This window comes from Pagrus pagrus (assembly GCF_965226575.1).
Source record: "Pagrus pagrus genome assembly, chromosome: 24".
NCBI lineage: Eukaryota > Metazoa > Chordata > Actinopteri > Spariformes > Sparidae > Pagrus > Pagrus pagrus.
Window position 1 is genome coordinate 15135512 of NC_140206.1, and position 21821 is coordinate 15157332.

Genomic DNA, 21821 nt, shown 5'->3' on the forward strand with positions numbered 1-21821 from the left:
CACGAGTGCCACCACTATGTTTAAAGTCTCATTACATTTAAGCAACTAAAAGTACTTGATTAAGGTTTGGGGATGTTCGCAGTCATGGTTAGAGTTAGGAAAACATTGTTAATTGTTTAATAAAACTTGTGTTGACTTTTGGCACAAGATCGAACAAGACCCACAATCAAACTTACGACCTACTCTGTAAGTCTTTTTATCAAGGGTGTTGCATTTTGCGGTACTTCAGCTTTGCTATCAAGAGAGGAAGGTAATTACCATCACAGCCGCAAGAGGTTGTCATTAGGAAACATTGTTGCCATTGCTTTTTCTAAGTGTTTGGACGATTGGTCGATACCCTTGTTTTTCATGGTAGAATTGTCTTGAGTTAACTGAATCTGATCACCACAACCACTGATCTCCATCAACAAGAAAGCTAGAAACTTTTTAACTCTGAAGGGGTTGGGACAATGCCATCGTCCATAGCTGATGTATGACAGTCATCCTCACCCTAACCTTGGCCTTTCAAGCCTTCATGGGTAGTGTGTTTGATACTTGAAATGGATCATGTGTGGTACTGCTGTGATTTTGCAGAGCATTTGTTTTGTTTGTCTTGTAAGATTTTTTCTGTAATCTCGGTCGCGTCTCAGTCTCAACCACAAGTCTTGCCTGTCAGTCAGCTCTCAGTCCCCCTTGTGACACACTGCTTTTCTGAACTTATGCATTACAGAATAACATCCAAAGATCTGTGGTTCCTTTCAAAAGAGCCACTGGTAACGCTGGTTCTAACTTTGATACTGTAACACACCAGCTTTAAGAGACAAAGAGGCAAAGAGTGGGCATGTTCATTCATTTCCACGATTCTGTCATAATTTCACACTTTTTGACCACTTTTATTGCTTTGCATCATCTGTTCTTTGCTGTTGGCTTTCGCACACAGGAGCATTTTCTCAAACACATACATAGACTCAGGCGCAGGCTGAACTCTTGCTCACACTCATGGGACACAAAGACAAGAGTGAACATCTCATTCAAGCATTATGTTTCCACCCACTGCTATCAGGAGTTTTCACACACACGTATTGCACCTTTCTCCCTCTCTTCTCTTTGCAAAGTCACAATGAGTGATTCCATCCACGGACACCTCCTCTCTGTCCTTGTCTCATCCCTGAGGCTCAACACACTTCTCTCCCCCTCTCTTCGTTTTTGTTTTAAGTCACTTCATTCCAATGCCACACGGCAGCCTGGTGAGGATTTTTATTTTTTTAGCTACCTCCTCTCCCTCCTCCCCATCTGGGCCGACAAAGGCCTACAGGGACTTATTTGGTGTCTGTCTTTATCCCCACAGCTTGTCTCTGGCCTACGGGCAAACTGCAGAGTGTGATCTGTCTGCTAGTTGATAGAAATCTCCCATTCTCCTCCTCACTTGCGCCGGCTCTCACTTCAAAGCTCGTCACCACTCTGTGTTTGAATTTAAGAAGGGGAGGTTCACCGGGGTCGCCTATGAGTGTGTGTCGACTGGTTAGAGGGGCTGCCATCTTGTTTTCGGTTTCTGTTCTCTTGCACTGACTCACTTAGCTGAATAGCCAATCAGAATGATTTATCTCACCATGGGGCTCCGTCGCAGATTTAACATGCTTAGTCGGCCAAAAAGACGCTGACAATGGCCAACTAGTGCCAACGGTGCAGAACACACCACCAAAACTAGGGCCCAGACACAGGCGTCATTGTTGCATTGTAACAGCTTCACCAACACGTATTACAAGGTGAAAGAAAGACCATTCTGTAAAGATATTCTGTACTCTGTGCTACAGACAGGCAACTCACAGCAGATGCAGTTTGGGCAAACGGACTGTTTAAAACCAATGACGCTCACTCAGCGGTTAGGGAGTTGGCAGGAGTTGCATCAAAGTATCTGAAGGTCAGACGCATCAACCTCACGACATTTGCAGCAGGCCATTGGAGGCCATGAGGAGCTGGATTCACTCATCAAAGCCTCCGTCACTGGTGGTGGTGTCAACCCCCACATCCACAAATCTGCGACTGTAAGGAGGGGGCAACAGAAGACTGTTTAACCTGTGCTGCGGAGATGGTGCCATCACAGAACACAGACACATGACTCGACAGAACCGGAGGGGGAGCTGTTTGAAGAAGATTTTAGCAGCGTGTGTGTGTGTGTGTGCAAGACAATGGTTCAAACATCAGTGCTATGCCCAGGCGTGTGCACACACAAACACACACTGTGTTTCGCTGTTTTATCACAGCCTAGTAAAAAATAAACCCAAAAACTGTCTCTCTCTTAGTCACACGCCCTATGACATACCTTTCAGGGTATAACCTGGAGAGAGAAAAATCGAACTAACCGCACACACACACGCACACACGCTCACAGGGGTATTTGGATGTTATTTCAGTGAACAGTGGGGAAGCAAACAAGCCCACAGATGGGGAGAGGAATGGGGACACAGTCCCTGTAAATAAACAACACCCCATGGCCACTGCCATGGCCACACACACTCACCCCGGCACACACATGGAACAAGTTTAAGATGCATGTTGATTGCACCTTCGTGTGGTAACAAAGTGCACGCACGTGTAGGTTCCCCTTCTAACGTCAAAGGCAATTTTAAAAGTTTAAACAGTCACTGATTTGGTTGGGTGGCCCTTGATTAGCAGTTTAATTAACATGCAACTTTATATTCTATTTGCAGTCAGCATAACCTAACAGGAATACAAGTGCTTCATGTAACCACGTCAGATGAAACTGACCGGCCCAGCCCACGTTGCGTCATGCTGAAGGGTCCAGTTACAAAATGTTCGTGTCTAATAGCCACTTCAGCAGATCAAATACTCTCTTGGGTTGCAATATTTTCTCAGTATGTTTGTCCTCTTGGAGCCGGTGACATCAGTACATTTCCCGGAGAGTGTCAAATGTCCTTTTCAATGTGTGCTTGCTCAGTTGGAGTAAACACATCAAATATATTTAGAGTTTCTGTAAACTGTTTCAAACTTTAAATCAGAGCAAATTTATTCAAACACATAAAGAAATCTGCAAGGAGCCGTTCTTAAAAATGTGAACGCTAATGAACTAACATTCTCTTCGCACTACCTGTTACATCCTCATATGGGAAGATTAAACCACAAGCACACACACACACACACACACACACACACACACGTCCAGTCCAAGCATGAACCCAACTGTATGTTAATGTAAAAAGCCACTCTAAGGTCAAGAGTTGAGGCCTAAACAAACACTAACAATGAAGACAATTACCAGCAGATTGGCCTATTACCAAAATAGACTGCATTCCAGTCTGAGTGTGTGTAACCTTTGGTCCCCGTGTGTGTGGGTGTGTGCGTGTGTGTGTACCATCTGCTGCTAACGAGCTCAGAGTGAGCAGGGTCCAGGTGTGGGAGTGTTTAGTGTACACTGGGGGGCAAGTGAGCCTCCTGTTTGAGATACGCAAACGCACACACACACATAGCCTCTTAATACTGTATAATCGTGTGTGCCAACGGGCTAGACTTAACTAGCATGAAAGAGGTGCTTTGACCTTTTTTGAGTTTTAGTCGGCTATTAGTTGGTAACTATGCCAACGAGCCATTTCACAACAATATAACACTTTTATTTTTTTCATTATTTCATTAGAGAAGACGCTCGGTCTGGCCAGCGGCCCCCTGACGAACACAAAGGAATGAAATCACAGATAGTTACGAAAATCCTGTTTTTGTGCTTCTTTTAGACTAAAGTACATCCAACCTGTTCAATCTGAAGATGCTGTTTAAATGTGATAGCAATGTCCTAACTTTCTCCGGATGTTTTTTTACTGATCTGTACAGTTATCTGATATTTGACGACCTGCTCACATGCACTAACACGCACAGGTTATCAAAACAAAGAACAGAGAAGCTCAGATTACAACACACACGGTATGACAGGGGGCTCACAACACCATGTATCTTTACATAGCAAAAAAAAAATTTATAGTTCTTTGAATTATTACCTATACACTCAGATTTGCCTGAAACATTGACTGTAATTATTTTTAATTGCATGAAAAAGTTTCAATTCAATTCAATGAATTCTGTTACATAAGTCAGTGTAGGCGGTCACATTTAATGCAAAGTTTTTCTTTTTATGTTGAGTCCAAGTGTACAGTATACATTAAATAACAAGATGTGTGATTTATCACAGGAGAGACACCAAGAGACCAATAACCAATTTAAAATGTTTTACTATTATGTATGATACTTGAATAATAATCACTTGAAAAAAAAGTTCCCCTTAACTTTATATGTTAAAATATACTAAACACACACAAGGTTTATGCATAAGACTGCATTAACTAAGTTATTTAAATCTTTCACATTGACTCAACATGATAGAAAAACTTTGCGTCTGATTTGTCACTTTACATACTTATGTAATAGAATTAAATGTAAAATTTACATGTAGTTATAAAACTCAAAGTCAGCGCCTAATTGCCATTTATAATGAATATTCACTTAAAGAGAGTCTAAAAAGTTGCTTTTACTTTCACCGTTTTCAGAATCCTCCACTCTGGAGAGTCTCCCTTTTCAAAAAGCTCCCCTTGGGTAAAGAAACCGAGAGAAAAAAAAGTGCATTTTCAAATTTAGCCGTCCTCATGTTGATGCGCTCCAAATAGCTTTTGGTTTTGTATGAAAACCACTGAATGCTGTTGGATATGTTGCTGTATTACAGGCTTCATCTATGCAAGCAACAGCTGTTTTCCAACATGACGTAAGATCATCCTATGTGTACACTATATTTTGTCCTTGAATGCATTAAAGCGATTGGGCAGTGATAAATCAACTGTTTCTCTCCAAACAAACTTTCAAAGAGATGAAATCAGAAGCCTCCCACAGAGATGTAGTAGCTCTGGAGGTGCTTGTACATCATGTTACATTATGTAAATATGCAGACATGTATGTGACTGAGTGTCTGTGTATATATAAGTGCATTTTTTTATGTATGTGGACATTTCAAGTTCATACTTAACTGTCGACAACTAGTGGCTGCAGTAGTTCGACTCTGTTTTGTTTTGCGTCCACCTCCGCACACATCTTTAACAACTTCTCCAGTTTTCCCTCCCGTGCTGGCTCAATTCTCTCCCTCGCTGTTTATCTTTTCCCTCTCCATCCTCCCGTGGGGGAGTCAGCAGAATCTCATCACAGTGATTTCTTGGGAGGGAGGGGGGGAGGAGGATGAGTATCGGGTGGGTTCCGCGTCAATTGTGCCAGTCAGATGGAGGGCGTGGGGGTGAGATTGCCAACAGGAGGTGGGCATGGGGTGCCAGGCGGAGACTCCGCACTGAGACACATGCTTAATTAGCATCCACGATGGATGGAGGGAGGAAGAAAGGGATGGATGGATGGAAGGAGGAATAGATGGCAGTACAGGAGGCTAATTATGCCGTTTGAAAAGAGATGGCGGAGGAAAGCAGTTTGGAAGAAAGAAAATGTGAGCATCTCAGTCCCAGGATGAAAGCGCTGCTCAGGCATTGTGTCAAAGCACTTGGACTCTCATTTGAGGCTTATTGTATATATGAGCATCAGAAATTTACAGCGAAGCCAAAAGTGCTCCAAGAAATTCATTTCCTGAGCTCCGGCAATACTTTCTGATGAATGCGACAGCTGTGCCGCTAGAGTTGATTGGTGTGTGTGTGTGTGTGTGTGTGTGTGTGTATGTGTGTGTGTTCCAATGCGTATCATCTGGCACTGTCAAGGCATGGCTTTCTAATTTGGAAAAATGGAAAAGTGACTTTCCGCTCATTCACACTCGCACACACGCCAACCATTCTGTCAGAGCGTTTGTCAGCTGGTGAATTGCAGCGGGCGCGATGACTCGACACAATTACGCACTTTATAAGAAAGATTGTTCTGATACGTTTAAGCTCATTTGCTTTCCCTGATGAGAAAGTATTAAAAGCAGTCTGAAGATCTGCTGATTGGATTTGGTTTTGAGTTTAGATACAGTACATACACACACAATACAGTGAACTCCAAGATTAACAAAGTCTTTCAGCTTTACAGTTTTACCACATGACACTCGTGAGAAATAAGAACTTCCATATCGTGTGTGTGTGTGTGTGTGTGCATGTATTAGTGGTCTGGCATAGAGCTCAGAGAGAATCTGGCTTTCTGTCAGCTACCGTCTGCACAAGACGTCAACTTTTCCACTGATATCCACTTATATCCACACATGCATATACCACAGATACACGCAGCACCATATACAGTATGATGTCACCAGGTTCGGGGTGAGGACATGAACTTGCGGGGAATAATTATCGTTCGCCATCTCCGGAGACGCGGGTCTTTGTTTACCGACCGCCGCCTCAGAAGTCTGTCTGCTACATTTTCACTCAAACCTGGATGAATTTCATTTTGCCATTTTACCAGTTGCCATGGTGAGACTGAGACTTGTTTGGTGTGTTTGTTTACTTGTGCGTGTGTGCGTGCGTGCATGTGTGTGTGTGAGTACCACGCCAGTATTTCAAGGAACATCATCTGGCACTAAAGCAGGCTGTCTAATTTGGGGAAATGGGCTTCCACATGAGCAATCCATATGACAGACATCCATAATGTGTGTATGTGTGTGTGTTAGTTAATAAAAGAGTCCTCCAGACCTATGGCTGCAGGCTATTATGTTAATACAATCAATGGACAAAGAATTTCGCTAATTTTATCTGAACTCGCATTTCCTTCCGTCCCCATCATTCTCTTCCTCTTCCTGTTACCTTCTCTTTTTCCACTCAGAAGATGTATTAGGCCTCGTTCAGCACACACACACATTGCCACACGCATACACAAGGTCCTCCACCTGAGTCCCAGCTTCTTGCTGAGACTAATGCTCCCTTTACCTCATATTATGCATCTCTTTGCATAATGCCCCCAACCTAATACACACACACTGCCATCCAAAGATGGAGCGTTCACTTCCCGACATCATATTAAACCTGCACACAAAGACACACATGCCTCCCCCCCGACTACCACAATATTAACATACACATATACACACACGCAGACACAAAGCCACTTCAGTGAATAGAGCCTTGCTCCAGCCTCGGCTCTGATGTGCTTTCACTTCCTGGAGCCCATTCAGAGACATTAGAGCTCCCTATATTACAGAGACATGCTAATGATATCTGGTAATGCGCCACCGCTGCATTGACATGCGGAATGAGTTTGAACTCATGCGTACACGCAAAAGACAGCAATAGACTCGTCCTCCGCGGAGTCATTTAGAATCTTTATAGTGCATGTCTGCGATATTGAATTCTGTGTATGTGGTGTTGTATCACTTTGATAGCCGGGATCAAACACATCACTGTTTACCTCTTTAGATTTCCATGTGTGTGTGTGTGCCAAAGCTGCAATTGCCTGGTTGTGTACACACGTGCATGTCATTTACCGTATGACGGCTGCTTTTGTGTGTTTTCGACTGACATGCCAGCGTGTGCATGTTACTCTACGGCGGCGTATGGTGTGTTTGACCGATGAAATGTCCTTTGAATAAACAGCCTGTGTTTGTATGTGAACACTCAGAGCCCAGAACCTAGATTACACATAATTGAAACTGTATGCTCTCTGTCTACTCTGCCTTCAGGGCTGGCTTGTTCAAACCCCCCCTTCTATTGTTGCAACCTTACAACATGTCCACACTTGCACAACTCAGTTCGCCACCACATCTTTTTTCACTTACTGTTTGCTTTTGATCCATACTAAGTCAATGGTTTTCACAACCAAAAAAAGGATGATAGCATTTCAGGTGAGATCCAAGACTATGGACAGATGAACACCATTATTCCAAAAGCATACCTGCAAACACACTGTGCTCCCGATTGGATATTTCTCGCTTTGATCTTTCAGTTTCGTAGTGATACATATCAAATGGGTGTTACTCGGTTTTTGTGTCGTCAATGTGTATTTGTACCTGGAAGAAGAAAACCAAATTGCACTCAATTGGCTGAGAGACCTCTTTTACCCTTTTGCGATGTTAATTTTAGAATTTTTCTACATGTATGCTTCTTTTTTCATTTATTTTACTGTGAGCGGTGAATTTCAGAATAATACAAGTCATTTTACTGTTTCACAGCCTAATATTAGCAGGTATGCAAAAAACATTCCCTCATTAGGTGTTTTGATGATGCTGATGGAGTCGCCTGTAGGTGTCCCAAAGAAGAAGACAACCCAAGTCCCCAGGGACTGAGCCACTGCCCCCAGATGGGTTGAGATCCATTTAATTCATATCACACCGTCTTCATACTCATGTTTATGGAAACACCTGCGTTTCTTATGTTCCTCCACTCATTTATCAATAGTGTTCCTTTAATTTGTCACCCGTCTGTAAGTGATCATATAGAGCAGGAGGTGACAGAAGAGCGTTTCATCCTGCAGAAACCCAGCTGAGCAAACTAGCTGTCACTGTACTGCTCCGCTACCAAATGATGCCTTTTATCCACAGTTGCTTGCCAGCAGAAAGAGAATGAAGAAGAAGAGACGCAGCTGTGGCTGGAGAACGACCTGAAAATGCTATTGAATAAACAGCATTTCCAGATTTATCCGCCTGAGCATGCACTTTAATCAATCACTTCCTGGTGTGCCTACTGGCCAAAGTATTTGTTTTGTTTGTCTGTTTCATGACTGGTGTGTTTGCATGAAGCATACGCACACATGTTCATCGGAGGGGCACGGTGCTTACATGTGGTTACACGTGTTTATGGTACCACATGTGCGGCAGTCCATGATTTCTTCCTCTTGTTCTTTGTTTCCTCCGAAACCGCAAGGCTGCACAGGAACACATACACATTAAAGACTTTATGTACATGAAAAGAGTTAAATTTCAGTTGCACTTAATTTGAGGTTAAACATGTAGCCTGAGGGCATGAATGCATCCTACCACATGGTTTAGCTGCTCATCAAATAACTACCTGGGTGACTTCCTGTATGGCAGGTATGACTTTCAACGCTTTGCTCAAGGATATTTTGACTGTCGAGCGACTGAACTTTTGAACTTTTTAGTCTCATATACTTAAACTCATGTCCTGTGTCTCCTCGCAGATGGCACCCAGAGACTCTCGACCTGCGCCCCGCTACGAAGACAAGGAGCGACAGTACCCCACACAGCCCAGGTGAGACCACTCTTCCTTTCCCCGTTGTGGGAAATTAAGGGATAACTTCTCGCCACTCCCCTCCCTTTGTGTCTCCCCCACTCACACGGCACAGACTAATCCTCTTTGGAGCTTATAATTAAATCTGGAGTGTTTGCCTTGGGAGTGTCTACTCATCCCAGGAATAGGAGTGTTCAGCTCTCCAGAGAGCAGGGCACAGGCAGGAGGATCACACACACACGCACGCTCAGAGGATGGCTTGCTCTTATGAAGAATGTATAACCTCTAGTGTGGGTCTAATGGAGCTGCACATGTTCCTTCTGTTTGTTTAAATGTCCTCTTGTCAAATTAGGCACACACACCTCTTCTGTCCTCCATATTAAGTGTTTCTCAGCACACACGCACAAGTCCAACCGCACCAGAATATAACACCGACTCATGACCGTGTGTGTATGCACATGCTGAGCAGACGCCATCATTGTGATGTTCGCGGCCCAACGGCTAAGTGGAGCGTGGAGTGGCGCGGAGCGAGGAAAGTGAGAGGAGGAGAATGAGGAAATAGAGGGGACACCGGGATAGAGAGGAGGAGAGTGAGAAAAAGAGAACAGTCATTTCACGGGTTATTGCCCCTCCTGATATGACAGGCACCAGGGAGCGCAGACATCAGCGCTGGCTCAGAGGGGACGAGACACACTGAGAATCTTGGAAAAGAGAAGGAGGGACATGAGCCGGCAGCAGAGGGACAGAAAGATTGGCCAACTGTAACTGTGGAGACAACCCAAATGGAGACAGACACACTGAGGGAAGACCTGGAGGAGCTTTGACAGCTCAGTCCAAACTATACTTATGTACAGTAACACAGAAGAGAGAAGTCCAGAGTTCAAGACAGCCACTGATTGAAACTTTCTCTGTAAATTGAAGCCAGTCTGGCAAATTGAAAACCTTCCCAGCCATTCAGACGGGCAGAAATGAAAGTCGAATTCTACATTTTATTGCCGAAATGAATTTTTTCTATTATTTCTTTACTATTTTTCATCATAGGAGAGATAATTGAAGAACAGAGTACAGAGAAAATAATGGTAAGATAAAATAATTGTAAAAGCGACTAAACTAAACTAATTGGGAATAAATAAATGAAAAGGATCCAAAGAAAAAAACTTGTTGTACAAAATCTCCCTTTTTAAAAGATTTTTTTTACATGAAATCAAAGCACATCTTGCCGGTCTGGGCGGATGGTCTGAAATCCATTAGAGGTTGCTGCGTTCTCAGAAAGATATATCCCTATTTTTTAAAATGTCAGTGTGCTGTTCCTGTTCTAATGTTTTGTTCACAATTTTTTTTGAGCAAATTAAATTTTGGCTGTCCTTACTGGTTCCATTTAAGCAAGATACTTTTCTTTTGCTATACATGACATCATGCCAGTCCTCATCACAGATATGGGGTCTAGCTTCCTGTCCAGTTGGCAAAAATTCTCATCAACCATTAATCATTTTGTTAATTTTTCAAGCAAAATGATTTTCTGTTCCAGCCTTTCGTTTGAATCTTTTTCTTTGCATTCTGGTTTTTGGTAGACACTCTTTTCAGTTCTTAATTCTGGACGGGTGGAAACTGAGATTTTTGTGAAAGATGACGCAGACACCCACGTCCTCTTCTCACATTGGCATCATTGGCAAATATGAACTCAGATTATGTGTTATGATATTGAAGCAGTCTGTCTATATTTAAACGGACATTGAAAAAATAGATTGTTCTTGTTCTGAAACCCCATTTTCAAAAATACCCATGCATGCGTTGACTAGGCCTTAATGAAATGGGAGGGTTTGCTGATTAATACTTCTTTTTTTCCCCTTTTTTTGACAAATTACTGTCAATGCGATTAATTGAGTTATCATTTAATTAACTCATCAAGCAAAAATGCCAGACACTCTGTCGTTACATTATCACAACTTTCCAGTCAGTTGAACAAACAGGATTTAAAATGAGAAAAATGAACCTGCAAACTACACAGAATGTCAGCTGAACTGTTGGACTATATTATATTCAATGACCGCTCACATGTTTTATATTTAAGTGATAAAGTAGTAGCAGTCATCATATTCTCCGGCGCATATGATTAGGCATAAAGATGAGTCAGGTTCAAATAGTGTTCATTACCTCAAGAAATATTCTCATTGTTATCTAACTGTTGTTCATCTCCTCTTTGAAGTATTTTTAGACTCAAGGCCCATAGGATATCATCCGTTTGAAATGCATATGGTACAGTTAACATGCTGCTGGGGACATTTGCCTCAGCAGAAGAGCAAAAGCGAAGAGCAACAAAAGGCTGAGGAAAAGTGCCAGATAGAGTTTGAACACTGTTCAAACTCACATATTTGTGTTCTTGTTTCTGATGTTTCTGTAGAGATAAATCATGACTCCTCAGTCCCCCAAACTCCTCCAAACTCCTCTCAACATAAATACAGAGGCGAGAGGAGGAGGAGACGCAAATATATTCCGGGAATGGTTTTTCTTTTTTTTTTTTTTTTCTTTTCATCGAGGGAGAAAAAACAGGAGAGAAAGAGAGAGCAGACACAGCAGTGAATTGAATGCATTTTTCAAAGTGGAGCTGAACTTTGTGCAAAATCCCCCCGGGGGCCGCCATTATTGAAAGCCATTTCCTCTCAAAATGAGTGCGGCTCCACCATTGGCCTGGCTCTCATTAGCATACATTTGGCCTGCCTTTGTGTGGAGCCGGCTGGGGCTGCAGCTGGAGGGGTGGGAGTGAAGGAGGTGAGTGTGCATGATTGAGAGTGTGTGTGTGTGTGTGTGTGTGTGTGTGTGTGTGTGTGTGTGTGTGTGTGTGTGTGTGTGTGTGTGTGTGTGTGTGTGTGTGTGTGTGTGTGTGTGTGTGTGTGTGTGTGTGTGTGTGTGTGGATAGTACAGGAGATGTAGCAAAGCACCTCACAGATGGGAGCATATGGGGAGAGAGTAGAAGAGAGGTAAGAGTCAGACTGACAGGGATGAAATCGAGGTGGAATCAAGCTGTTCAGGGAGACATTTAAATATTTCACTTTCACTGCTAAGATTTTGTCTGCATATTATAGTTCTCCCAATGAAAGATCCTTTGTATGATCTTTTAAATGTGTGATTTTCAAAATATTGGAGGTGTTTCTGTTTCGTCCTTCATTTTCTACCATAGGTTCAAGCACTTTTTATAGCTTTAAGGAATACAGCATATTCCACTTTTCTCACAGTCGAACAAAAACATAGGAGCAAGTCAGAGTTTACCCTACCCACCGACTTTCTTTCTTCATCGCATCGGAAAACCTTCTCTCATCACAGTCCTGCTGCCCAAACTGTGGTTTCATTATACTGAGATCTGTCTGGCTACCTGCCCACCTCTCAAATCAAGATTTTCTTTGGACCTGAAGAAGAGTGAATGCCAAAGTTGCAGGGCTGATGGAAAGGAAGTGGACCTCAGCCTGGGACTGAGCGCTGAGGGCTACTGCGTGGCAGCCAACAAGAGAAGCTGAAGTCTGGGAAAGAGGATTTGGAAAAGAGGGCTGGAAGTGGCAGCGTCGAGAGGTTTGCCCCAGGGGGGGTGATAGTGCTACTTTGGCTCTTACCTCCCTCTCCATTGGCCATTAACGCTGGGGTGCAGCTCAGCCTGCGGATAGGCTCTATGCTGGGGGATACACACAATTGCGCACACACACACACACGGCCATATGGAGAATATTAACATCATTACCAATTCAAAGCGGCAGGTCATGGGCGCGGCGACCCAGCCCCAGGTTATCCAATCAGAGCACCCCCTGACCGACTCCCCCAAGGTGATTGGATTAGGGGGCCGGATTGGCGCGGCAACGTTGCTGGCCGCGGATGATAATTGGCTGATTAATGTGCAGCCGATGGCCAGTGAGTCAAAGAGCACAGGGTTCCAACCGAGGGACCATACTGGCCTCATGAAGCTCCTGTCGCATCTGGACAATGGAGCTGACCCACAAAGACGGACACAAGGTGTGTGTGTGCTTGAGTGGTTAGAGGTTTTTGCAAGTCCAATCAGTTCCTTGTAATCAAGACCCAAAACGAGTCAAGTCAGGCCAGGTCCAAATTATATTCAGTCTTACATGTCCAATGTTGGACTGGTGGATCACTTCAGTTGATGTGGGTGGTCATGTTTTTTGATAGAAGATGGAGAGCATGAACTGTGAAGCTCAGGAAAAAACTTCTTGTTATTCCAAAGCAGTTCAGCAAGTGTTGGTGCCCCTTCCTGTCCTGGTCTGTGTGGTTCAATCAGATCCAGTAATCATTGAGTCTGTTTCAGATCTGGTCTGCTCCAAAGATGGTAATTGGTCAGTTAGTCCAATACTTTGGTACAGATTAAAATATCCCAACAGTTTTAGGATGGGTTGCTATTACATTTTGTACGGACGTTCATGGTTCCCAAAGGATGAAGCCTGCTGGCTTTGGTGATACAATACAAAATACATTATTAATCACCCAGGGGGCAAACTGGGTGCGACCGTACATAGAGGACAGACAACATGTGGGACAATAGAAAAAGACATACACATCTCAAGGCACTACAAAATATGGAGAGAAAAAAAATATTCACTGTAAAGAATACATAGTGTAAACATCAATATGACTGGATTAGTATATGATGGTGATCATGAATGACATCAACATCAAAATATTAATGGTATCAACATTTGTACAGCACAAGTATGATCACAGTCCTAGTCATCAACATTATATCATCACCACCATCGTTATTAATGATGATGGTGATTGTTACTGTTAATGATTAACAGTAACAGTCAGTGTCAATGTTCCTTAAAAACTCACTGTAGCTCCCTGAAATCATTGTACATTGGATGATCCTCATTTTGCATGACTCTCTTGAGCTTTTACCATTCGACGGTTCAAGACCACTTCAAGTAAAGTGCTCTTGAGGTTAGGTTATGAGGTTGATCTTTGTAGTTTTTCCAGGAACAGTCTCAACAACTATTAATGGTTTACAAGGAAATTTGGTTCAGACATTACATGGATACAGGATGAGTTGTGCTAGTTTTGATGATATTGTCACTTATTGTTCTTGTACCGTTAATCATGTCAAAATACTAATTTGTCCATCCCTATAAGACTAAGAACATTCCCATCATCCTTAAAAAAAAGTTGCTAACATGCTTAACTAAGATGATGAACTGATAAATATCATACCGGCTGAATATCAACATATTAACAATATGCATGCATACATGCTCACAGAGATATTGTTAATATGTTGTCCACTGTATGGCCTCACAGAGCCACTAATGTGGCTGTATACTCTTAGGGATGTCAGGGCCATCAGTGAGCATCTGCGGTCGCCGTTTTTGTGGTGTGTCCCGCATCATTGGCACAAGTTGGCCCTTGTCGGTGGCTATTCAGCTGACTGAGTAAGTATGATCATTGGCAGAGCCCGATGGTGAGAGAAATCATTATGATTGGCTGTTCAGCCAAGCGAATCAGTGCAAGGGAAGAGAATCAGAAAACCAACAGGACAAACCACTGCTGTAGTATCTGTGATTTCACCCATTTATTGCAGTTTCTCCTTTGCCAGTGCCATTTGGATTTTTTCCTCTTGATTAGAGGTGGCTATATTAGCAGGAGAGGTGTGAAAAAATGCTGCTTTGTCATAAGAACAGTTTGTATATCTGCAGTCTTCTGGTTTCCTTTATTGAATGACTTATACAGACTACCACTACCTGGTGGTATGGAGAGCTCTTTCTTCTCACGGAGGAACAGATTAGTGTGTTGCAGCTCTATGTCTGAGACACAGGCAAGATGAGACAACGTGACAGCCTGCCTTAGTCGCAGCTTGTTTCTTTGTCGGTTTTGTGTGCCTGGGCCGTTGGTTAAAATATAACAATTTATGGTTTCTTTTTCACAAATTGTTTTTGATCACATGCAAAATTGTAGTCTTCAGGAAAAGACCTCTGAGGAACATACCTTTTTGCGCATGTGTTTGCAGTCAGTCACCCTAAGGAGCCTCTCAGGTTCAGCGTTTGAGGAGTGACTGAATGCTCAGCGCTCACACTAAGTGCCCTCTGCCCCTCCTTAAAAAACAGAGGGCAACATCTTGATTGTCCTCAGCATGTTGAGTATCCTCTGGTATGTGGGAAAGTGTCCCTTAAGGACTCTCATCTGACCTTCCTGAAAAGTGCACACGCTCACATGCACTTCCCAGACTTAGAACCACTTGGTTTTCTCCGCCATGTCCCAGCACATGAACCTTTTCACCTTGCCTGTGTCAGCTCAGGCCCTAATGAGCCACGTCCAGCCTGGACACACCTAGCAACACAGAATAGAGAAGAATAAATGCCTCGGCCCCCATCAGAGTGAAAGCAATCTGTTGATTAGAACAGGATGAATAAATAAGAATATACAAGAGGAATATTAAAAATGGAAATGGCAAAAATGGAAAACGGTTCCCTAATTTTCACTCCTGCCTTACATGGTTGGGTGGTCGTACTGCAAAGGTCTGATATCATTTTAGCACAGTAATATCTTTGTGGCCTGTTGTAGTCTGTAGCTCTCTGTGAATTCGGATGGCTTTTTCAAGGTCATCGGAGAAATCATATTTTCGCTGCACTCGCCCCATCTTTATTAAAACCCAATCCCGCTTCTCACAGTTTCATAAGTGATCAACTGTTTTCCCCACCCGCTGCTGTCCAGCTGTCGAATGACTCACTTTAAACTCACCCAACTCGGTTAGAGTTATTGTCTCCGTAACTCATTTAATTTCTCGGTTCCTGGAGAGCTCGGAGTGTATCTTTCCTCACAACGGTTTTTCTACATTTGCCCCAGAACAGCTGCTGATGGTCTTTCCAGGGCCCTGCTTTGATTGGTTTAAAAGGTGATGTGACCCCCTCTTTTATTGTTAAATAAGCAACCATAGAGCATCTGAAGCAATGTGCGGATTATTTTGTTTGATTTCCCGAGAGGTGTCCTGACCCTTCTCTTATTTGCGGGCCCTTTTATGAAGGAAAGGGCCCCGTTGGTGCACAGAGGCGGCGATGTTTGTCCAGCTAACGGTGTTTGGGAAATGTAATGGAATCAGCGGTAGGAAATGAAAGGGCTTTAGCCAGCTCTGTCACAGGCACAGCTGGGGCGCCAGTGGCTCTACCTGTTTACAATAACTACTCTTTTTCTGTTCCCTGCGTTTTTCCTTGATTCCATCAATCCTTTTGTCTGCATTTTTTGTGTCGCTTCTGTTTACATCTCTCACACGTCTCTTTCTATCTCGTCTCCTTCTCCGTCTTTGCCCTTCGTTTCCATCCCTCTCTCCCGCAGCCTCCTCAGGTCTGCGTATGGGAAAACAAAATCATGGCTTTATAAATAAAACAAGAGGTACACACTCTGAGGCCTTGGCGCTCCCCATGAGCTCGGTGAGAAATACAAAGACTGTCATGTACAAGTCTGCGTGACATTCGGCCCACAAATCCGGATGGACGGGTGGCTCTGTGGAAGACATGCAGGAGTCACCGTGAATCAAAATGTTCTCTTCTTCTGCACAGAAAAGAATAGAGTGCAGCAGAAGAGGCATGCAGTGAACCTAGTTTGAACTGAGAAGAATCTGTGAAATTGAATATGAGTTGTGGTCAGCCTCAAAGTTTCCTCATTTAGTGAAAAAGAAATCCCATCTGTTTCTGTCATTAACTGCTACTTCGCTGCTTCTACCCAGCACGTCTCTATTACATGAATGCTCTCCCTCATGGAGTATTGTCCAACAAGTGAGTCAGACCTTTAACCTCCTTTGTCATGGCTTCATGTACTTTTGGTGGCGCAGGAATGTAATTTGTTTTCTTTACTCTCGCAGTCATCGTACCTATCTCTGGATAGAAGCAGCAGTGAAGCTAGTGTTGGCAAGTCATTTAAGCATTTTCTGCTATATTGATATATGATGTGAATGAAACATGAGGGAGCGCGATATGGCAACAGTCCCTGAGCCTGTTGTTCAGCAGCTAACTCCGTAGCACAAAGCACACAGCCCCCGAACCAAAGAATGAGCCGCTGCGAAAGCAATGGACACACCACGAGTAGTAAGGAGTAACTGTAGAGCCGGGTAACCTTTCAGACAGAGGTGCACTCGTGATGGCTATTACATTTAACAGAGTGTTTATTAGTCCAAAACAGTTAAGAGAGCTTGTGGAACATAGCAAACTAGCTGCTGACACACATGTCACTGCCTGCCAGCAGCCGCTACAGGGCAGTCGGTGTTGTCAGGCAGAGCAGCTTCTTGTGTTTTGGAGAAGAGGCTCTGAAGGGAGGCCAGAAGAGGAGGGGTGGGATTTGTTCAGTTGGATACTTTCATAATATTTACCATGCTCTTGCTGGTTTCTACACTCTCACCAGCCCCAGCTTTAAATGTGCTGCAAATCATCAGAATGAAATGAAACAGAATTTTGTCAAATGAATGGTTATTGTCGCATGACATCACTAAAATGATGAATGAGTCATTAGATGAGCTTCGTGAGAGAGTACATTTCTTAGTTTACATGCAGGCAGTTTGCCCCGGTGCCTCCCATCTCTCCTCACCTTCTCATTTCTGACTGAACGCTCCCACAGACCGACCGCTACCTGCCACTGATACTGTACACACTCCCTGTCATTGCTCAGTATATAGTAGCAGAGAGTGTAAACACGAGCCCATTTAGATGAGGCACGTGCGTCTAGGTGAGAGCCAATTTCCACCGCTGTTGTTGTCATAGCCTGGGTTGATTAGCAGAGCTGCCTGGACGGCCGGGGCGAGAGTGGCTAATGGTTTCCTCTGCTGTGGAGCCAGCCAGGTCTGCTCTGTGTCTGTAGCACTCAGCTAGCACAGTGCCATTAATGCTGTGACTTAGTGTGTGTGTGTGTGTGTGTGTATGGGTGCAGGGTTTGGACAAGGATGAATTTGGAGAATCTGGAGAATGTATCAAACACTAATGAGTATGTCAAATTGCTAAATATACTGTATTACATCTTTTAAATAAACAATTTGTACAGTAATTGATGGCCACACTCTGCTCCAACCAGAGGAATTTTTATGGCGTAAGCTACAACTTATCATCTAGAAACCATGGACAGTGTTCCACTGCCTTTAACCACAGATTTAATAGGGTGAATGTCTTCATTTCAAGCTCCTTTTTCTCTACCACTGATTCCTCTGCAAATTATGACACAAAATGTTTTACCCAGAAAAGTGTGAGCATGCATATGAATGTCTGTGCGTGGGAGTGTTTGGCAGTGAGGTGCGGCAGCTGTTTTTTGCCGAGCAATTAATGCATTTTGCATGCAATGCATGTCTGCTCCTCGTCGGTTGACTAACAGGTGAGCACATAGCTGGCAGATGTGCTTACATATGCATCTGTATGCTCCTCTTCATCTTCGCAATCGGAAAAATTAACAAGTTAAATGTGCAAATGTAATTTAGGTGAGTGCAGTTAAGTGTCTGAGCATTTGCGCTAATTATTTATGCATGTGTGTGAACAAAAGGAGATAAACGTATGCTCATACTTAGACTTTAAGCAGAAGGCAGAGCAGATAAGTAGTCAGTAAAGAATAATATATATGGTAGGATGTAATTAGCTGCCTCCAAAGCTCCAAATTGGTGCTTGTTTATTTTTTCTCCATTTAACAGTTCTGAAAAACTCCTCCAGCAAAAAAAAAAAAAGTATTTTTGAAAAGTTACAACTTTAACAAAACTTTAACATAGTGCATGGATGCTGCTTTTTCAAACGAATTTACTTTAAACATAATCATAACTCAACCAGTCACTGCAGATTTTCAGGCATCTGTTTCTGTCTCTGTTCATAAGCTTTTAATCTAAGTAAACACAACTCTACCTTGAATTCATTAACAGTTACGTTTCCTTGAATCCACCCTATGTAGAGTTCTTCTTGCTCTTCTCTGTAATATGTATTATAGATCAGTGTTTCAATCCTGGTCCTAGGGGTCCCTGCCCTGCATGCTGAAGATATTTCCCTGCTCCAGCACACCTGATTCAAATGAATGGGTCGTTATAGAGCTCGACCAAGTCAGGTCAGATTGTTTATTGTCATATGCACAGTAAACGTTCGCAATGCAATGAAATTCTTCCTTTGTTTTCTACTATGAATGCTGTTGTAATACGAAACACAAGGTATAAGTTAAAAATATAAAAAGTGTAAAGGAATGTAAGTAAGAAACAATAAAAACAATAAGATAAAAATGTATACAGAGGATGTGCAGATGTACAATATGTACATATATAGTACAAATATATAATATAGTAGCATATATGATCTTCAAGAAGTATAAACATACAGTGTGTGATTGTGAGTGTGCAGTGTGAAGTGTTTCCCTGCTCAACACACCTGATTCAAATGATCAGCTGATAACAAGCTGATCATTTGGATCAGGTGTGTTGGGGCAGGGGGGCCCACAGGAACAGGAAGGGAAAACACGGTCGTAGATGTATTGCCTGCATGAGTTGCATCACATCCCCACAGATTAACTAAAATAGGATGATATAAGTGAATAGAACAAGGTTTTAATTGGTTTATAATCCAATACATGCTGTTCAAAACTAGGGGTCACCCAATTAAAAGAATGAAAACAGAAATGTAGTTTGATGGCGTTGAATAAAAATGATGGATTTCTCTGGGTTTGAACAAGGTTGACATTTTTATGTGGAAATATTACGTATTACGTCTTTAATATAAATGATGTAAAGCTATCCTGAAGTCAGGCCTGTTTTTCTTAACAGTATGCCAAATGTATTCAAAAAGTCAAGCAAAATATTGAATTTATCTTTATCTAACATAGTTTAAAAATGTTAATCTAAAGTCTAAATAGCACAAATGTCACAGCCCAGACGAGGGAACTGTTTGTCCAAGTTTAATCATATTTGGTCACATGTGTGTTCGTGTCCAAGTCTGACAAAGACACATGGTTGTTTTCCAGCTGTTTAGGACCGGGGGTATTTGGGGGACCAAGCTGGTGAGTGCGGGGGTCTAATAAGTAACTGGGAGTCTTGAGGGAATGGGGGGTTACTAATTTCCTCCTTCCGTTTCCTAGGGGCAGGTGCAGAATAACCCCCCCCTCTTCCCCATGCTACCATCGTACACACAAATTCTTCACTGTCATAAGGCGGGAGCTATGTCTAAATGGCAGCGCACACACTCACAGTCCCAGATGGTCCCGCACACTCACACATTTTTCTTTCACTGGCGAGTATGTAATCATATACACTCCCAACACACATTCACATGCATATAAATATGGATGTAATATTCAGTCTGTCATTTGCTCTCACCACACACACACACACACACTCTCACAGGGTGGTTGGGAGTGTGGTATATGGTGCTGATGTTCTGGAAGTGTGAGTCAGATGTATTACACGGCGTGTCATTACAGCTTTCCACTCTAGTTGGTCCCTGTGGTTCACATCACACCCTGCGCTGCTGCTCTATATAGACCTCAGAGGGGACAGACGAGTGTCTGCATCTGTCTCTCTGCCTGTCTGCTGCTCAGCCTGGCTTATCTTCTTCAACACAGGAGCTCCTGTTTTTTCTGTCTGGCTCTCTCTGTCTTTACACTGTCTCCATTTTCTTTTCTTTTTTTTTTTTTGCAAATCATGAATGTATCTTATTTAAAGAGCAAGCGGAAACGGGAAAATTCAATCACGTTTCCAGAACATCTAAAAAGGACTTTACGTTTGCTCAAATGGGGAAAAATGGAAAGAAATGTCATGATAAATAGGGATGGAAATGCATTTTCTGTGAATAATGATGTCGAGAAATGGTTCAGTTTCAATGCAGAGCAGATCAGAACCGGCTCTGAAATGTTATCTTTGAATTACCTCCTATAATGTCATACTGTCGCTCTCATGTCTGTGTCTACATCGCAGTAAACCGTAGCTTCATCAATAAAAGCTGTGTTACAGTATCACTGGTACACTGAATAATAACGGAGAGCGAAAAAAAATAATTTACAAAGTGCAAATTAATTCTTCAAAGTCTTCCCATTTTCCTTTTTGGCATTAATTCAAACCTATTTATTTATTCCAGCGTCCCTCTTGGAAACATCTCATTTGCATGAGAGTTTTCTTATTTATTTTTTTTTATTTTGATGTTTCAAACGTGTGCTTAAAACTCACTCGACAGCTGAATGAATACACACACCTACTGTCTGCATGTGTCTCGTTGTCATTAAGCTCTTTTCAAGCTAGATTAGCAGTGCTGGCAGAGCTGCTTTAATTGTCATACCAACAGTTTTATTCCGGCAGGGATCTGCCGTGTTTGGCACGTTTTTTTGTTAGTCAAAAGCAACAGCTTTAGAAGAAATTTCATCCCTGTCCTCCACTCACTTTTGTTTTCAGTGGCAGATGGATAAATCAGTACACAACTTAATCGTTTACATGTCTGTTTATCGTTACAGGGAACTGCAATGCGTCTTTCATTCTGGTTTGTATTTCCGTTTTACCTTTATTAAGTTACCCGTTTGTAGACATTTTGCTCCATCCATGTGTTTGTGTTTCCTTCTCCTGTTCGCTCTTCTCTGTTGGACGTAGCGCGTAAACTTACTGATGAAGTTACGTAAGCTAACAAGTAAACAGGAGATCTCATTCTGACACTTAGAATATACAAACGCAACCATGCACTCTGTTTCTGGCTCGCTCACTTACTCACTGAGGCCGCACTCACTGGG

General features: G+C 42.7%; 1 protein-coding gene across 2 annotated transcripts in view; it reads left to right on the forward strand.

Annotated features, from left to right (window-relative positions):
- Nucleotides 1-21821, forward strand: part of pard3ba (par-3 family cell polarity regulator beta a) — a 177668-nt gene that overhangs the window by 149885 nt on the left and 5962 nt on the right. Inside the window, exons 23-24 of one of the 2 annotated variants that reach the window (XM_084347126.1) lie at nucleotides 9070-9140; nucleotides 9764-9940. In XM_084347126.1, the coding sequence (XP_084203252.1) occupies nucleotides 9070-9140; nucleotides 9764-9884 (192 nt within the window). In that variant the 3' untranslated portion in view covers nucleotides 9885-9940. Of the gene's footprint in view, nucleotides 1-9069; nucleotides 9141-9763; nucleotides 9941-21821 lie in introns of those variants that run through there. The other variant, XM_084347125.1, reaches the window with a different exon arrangement.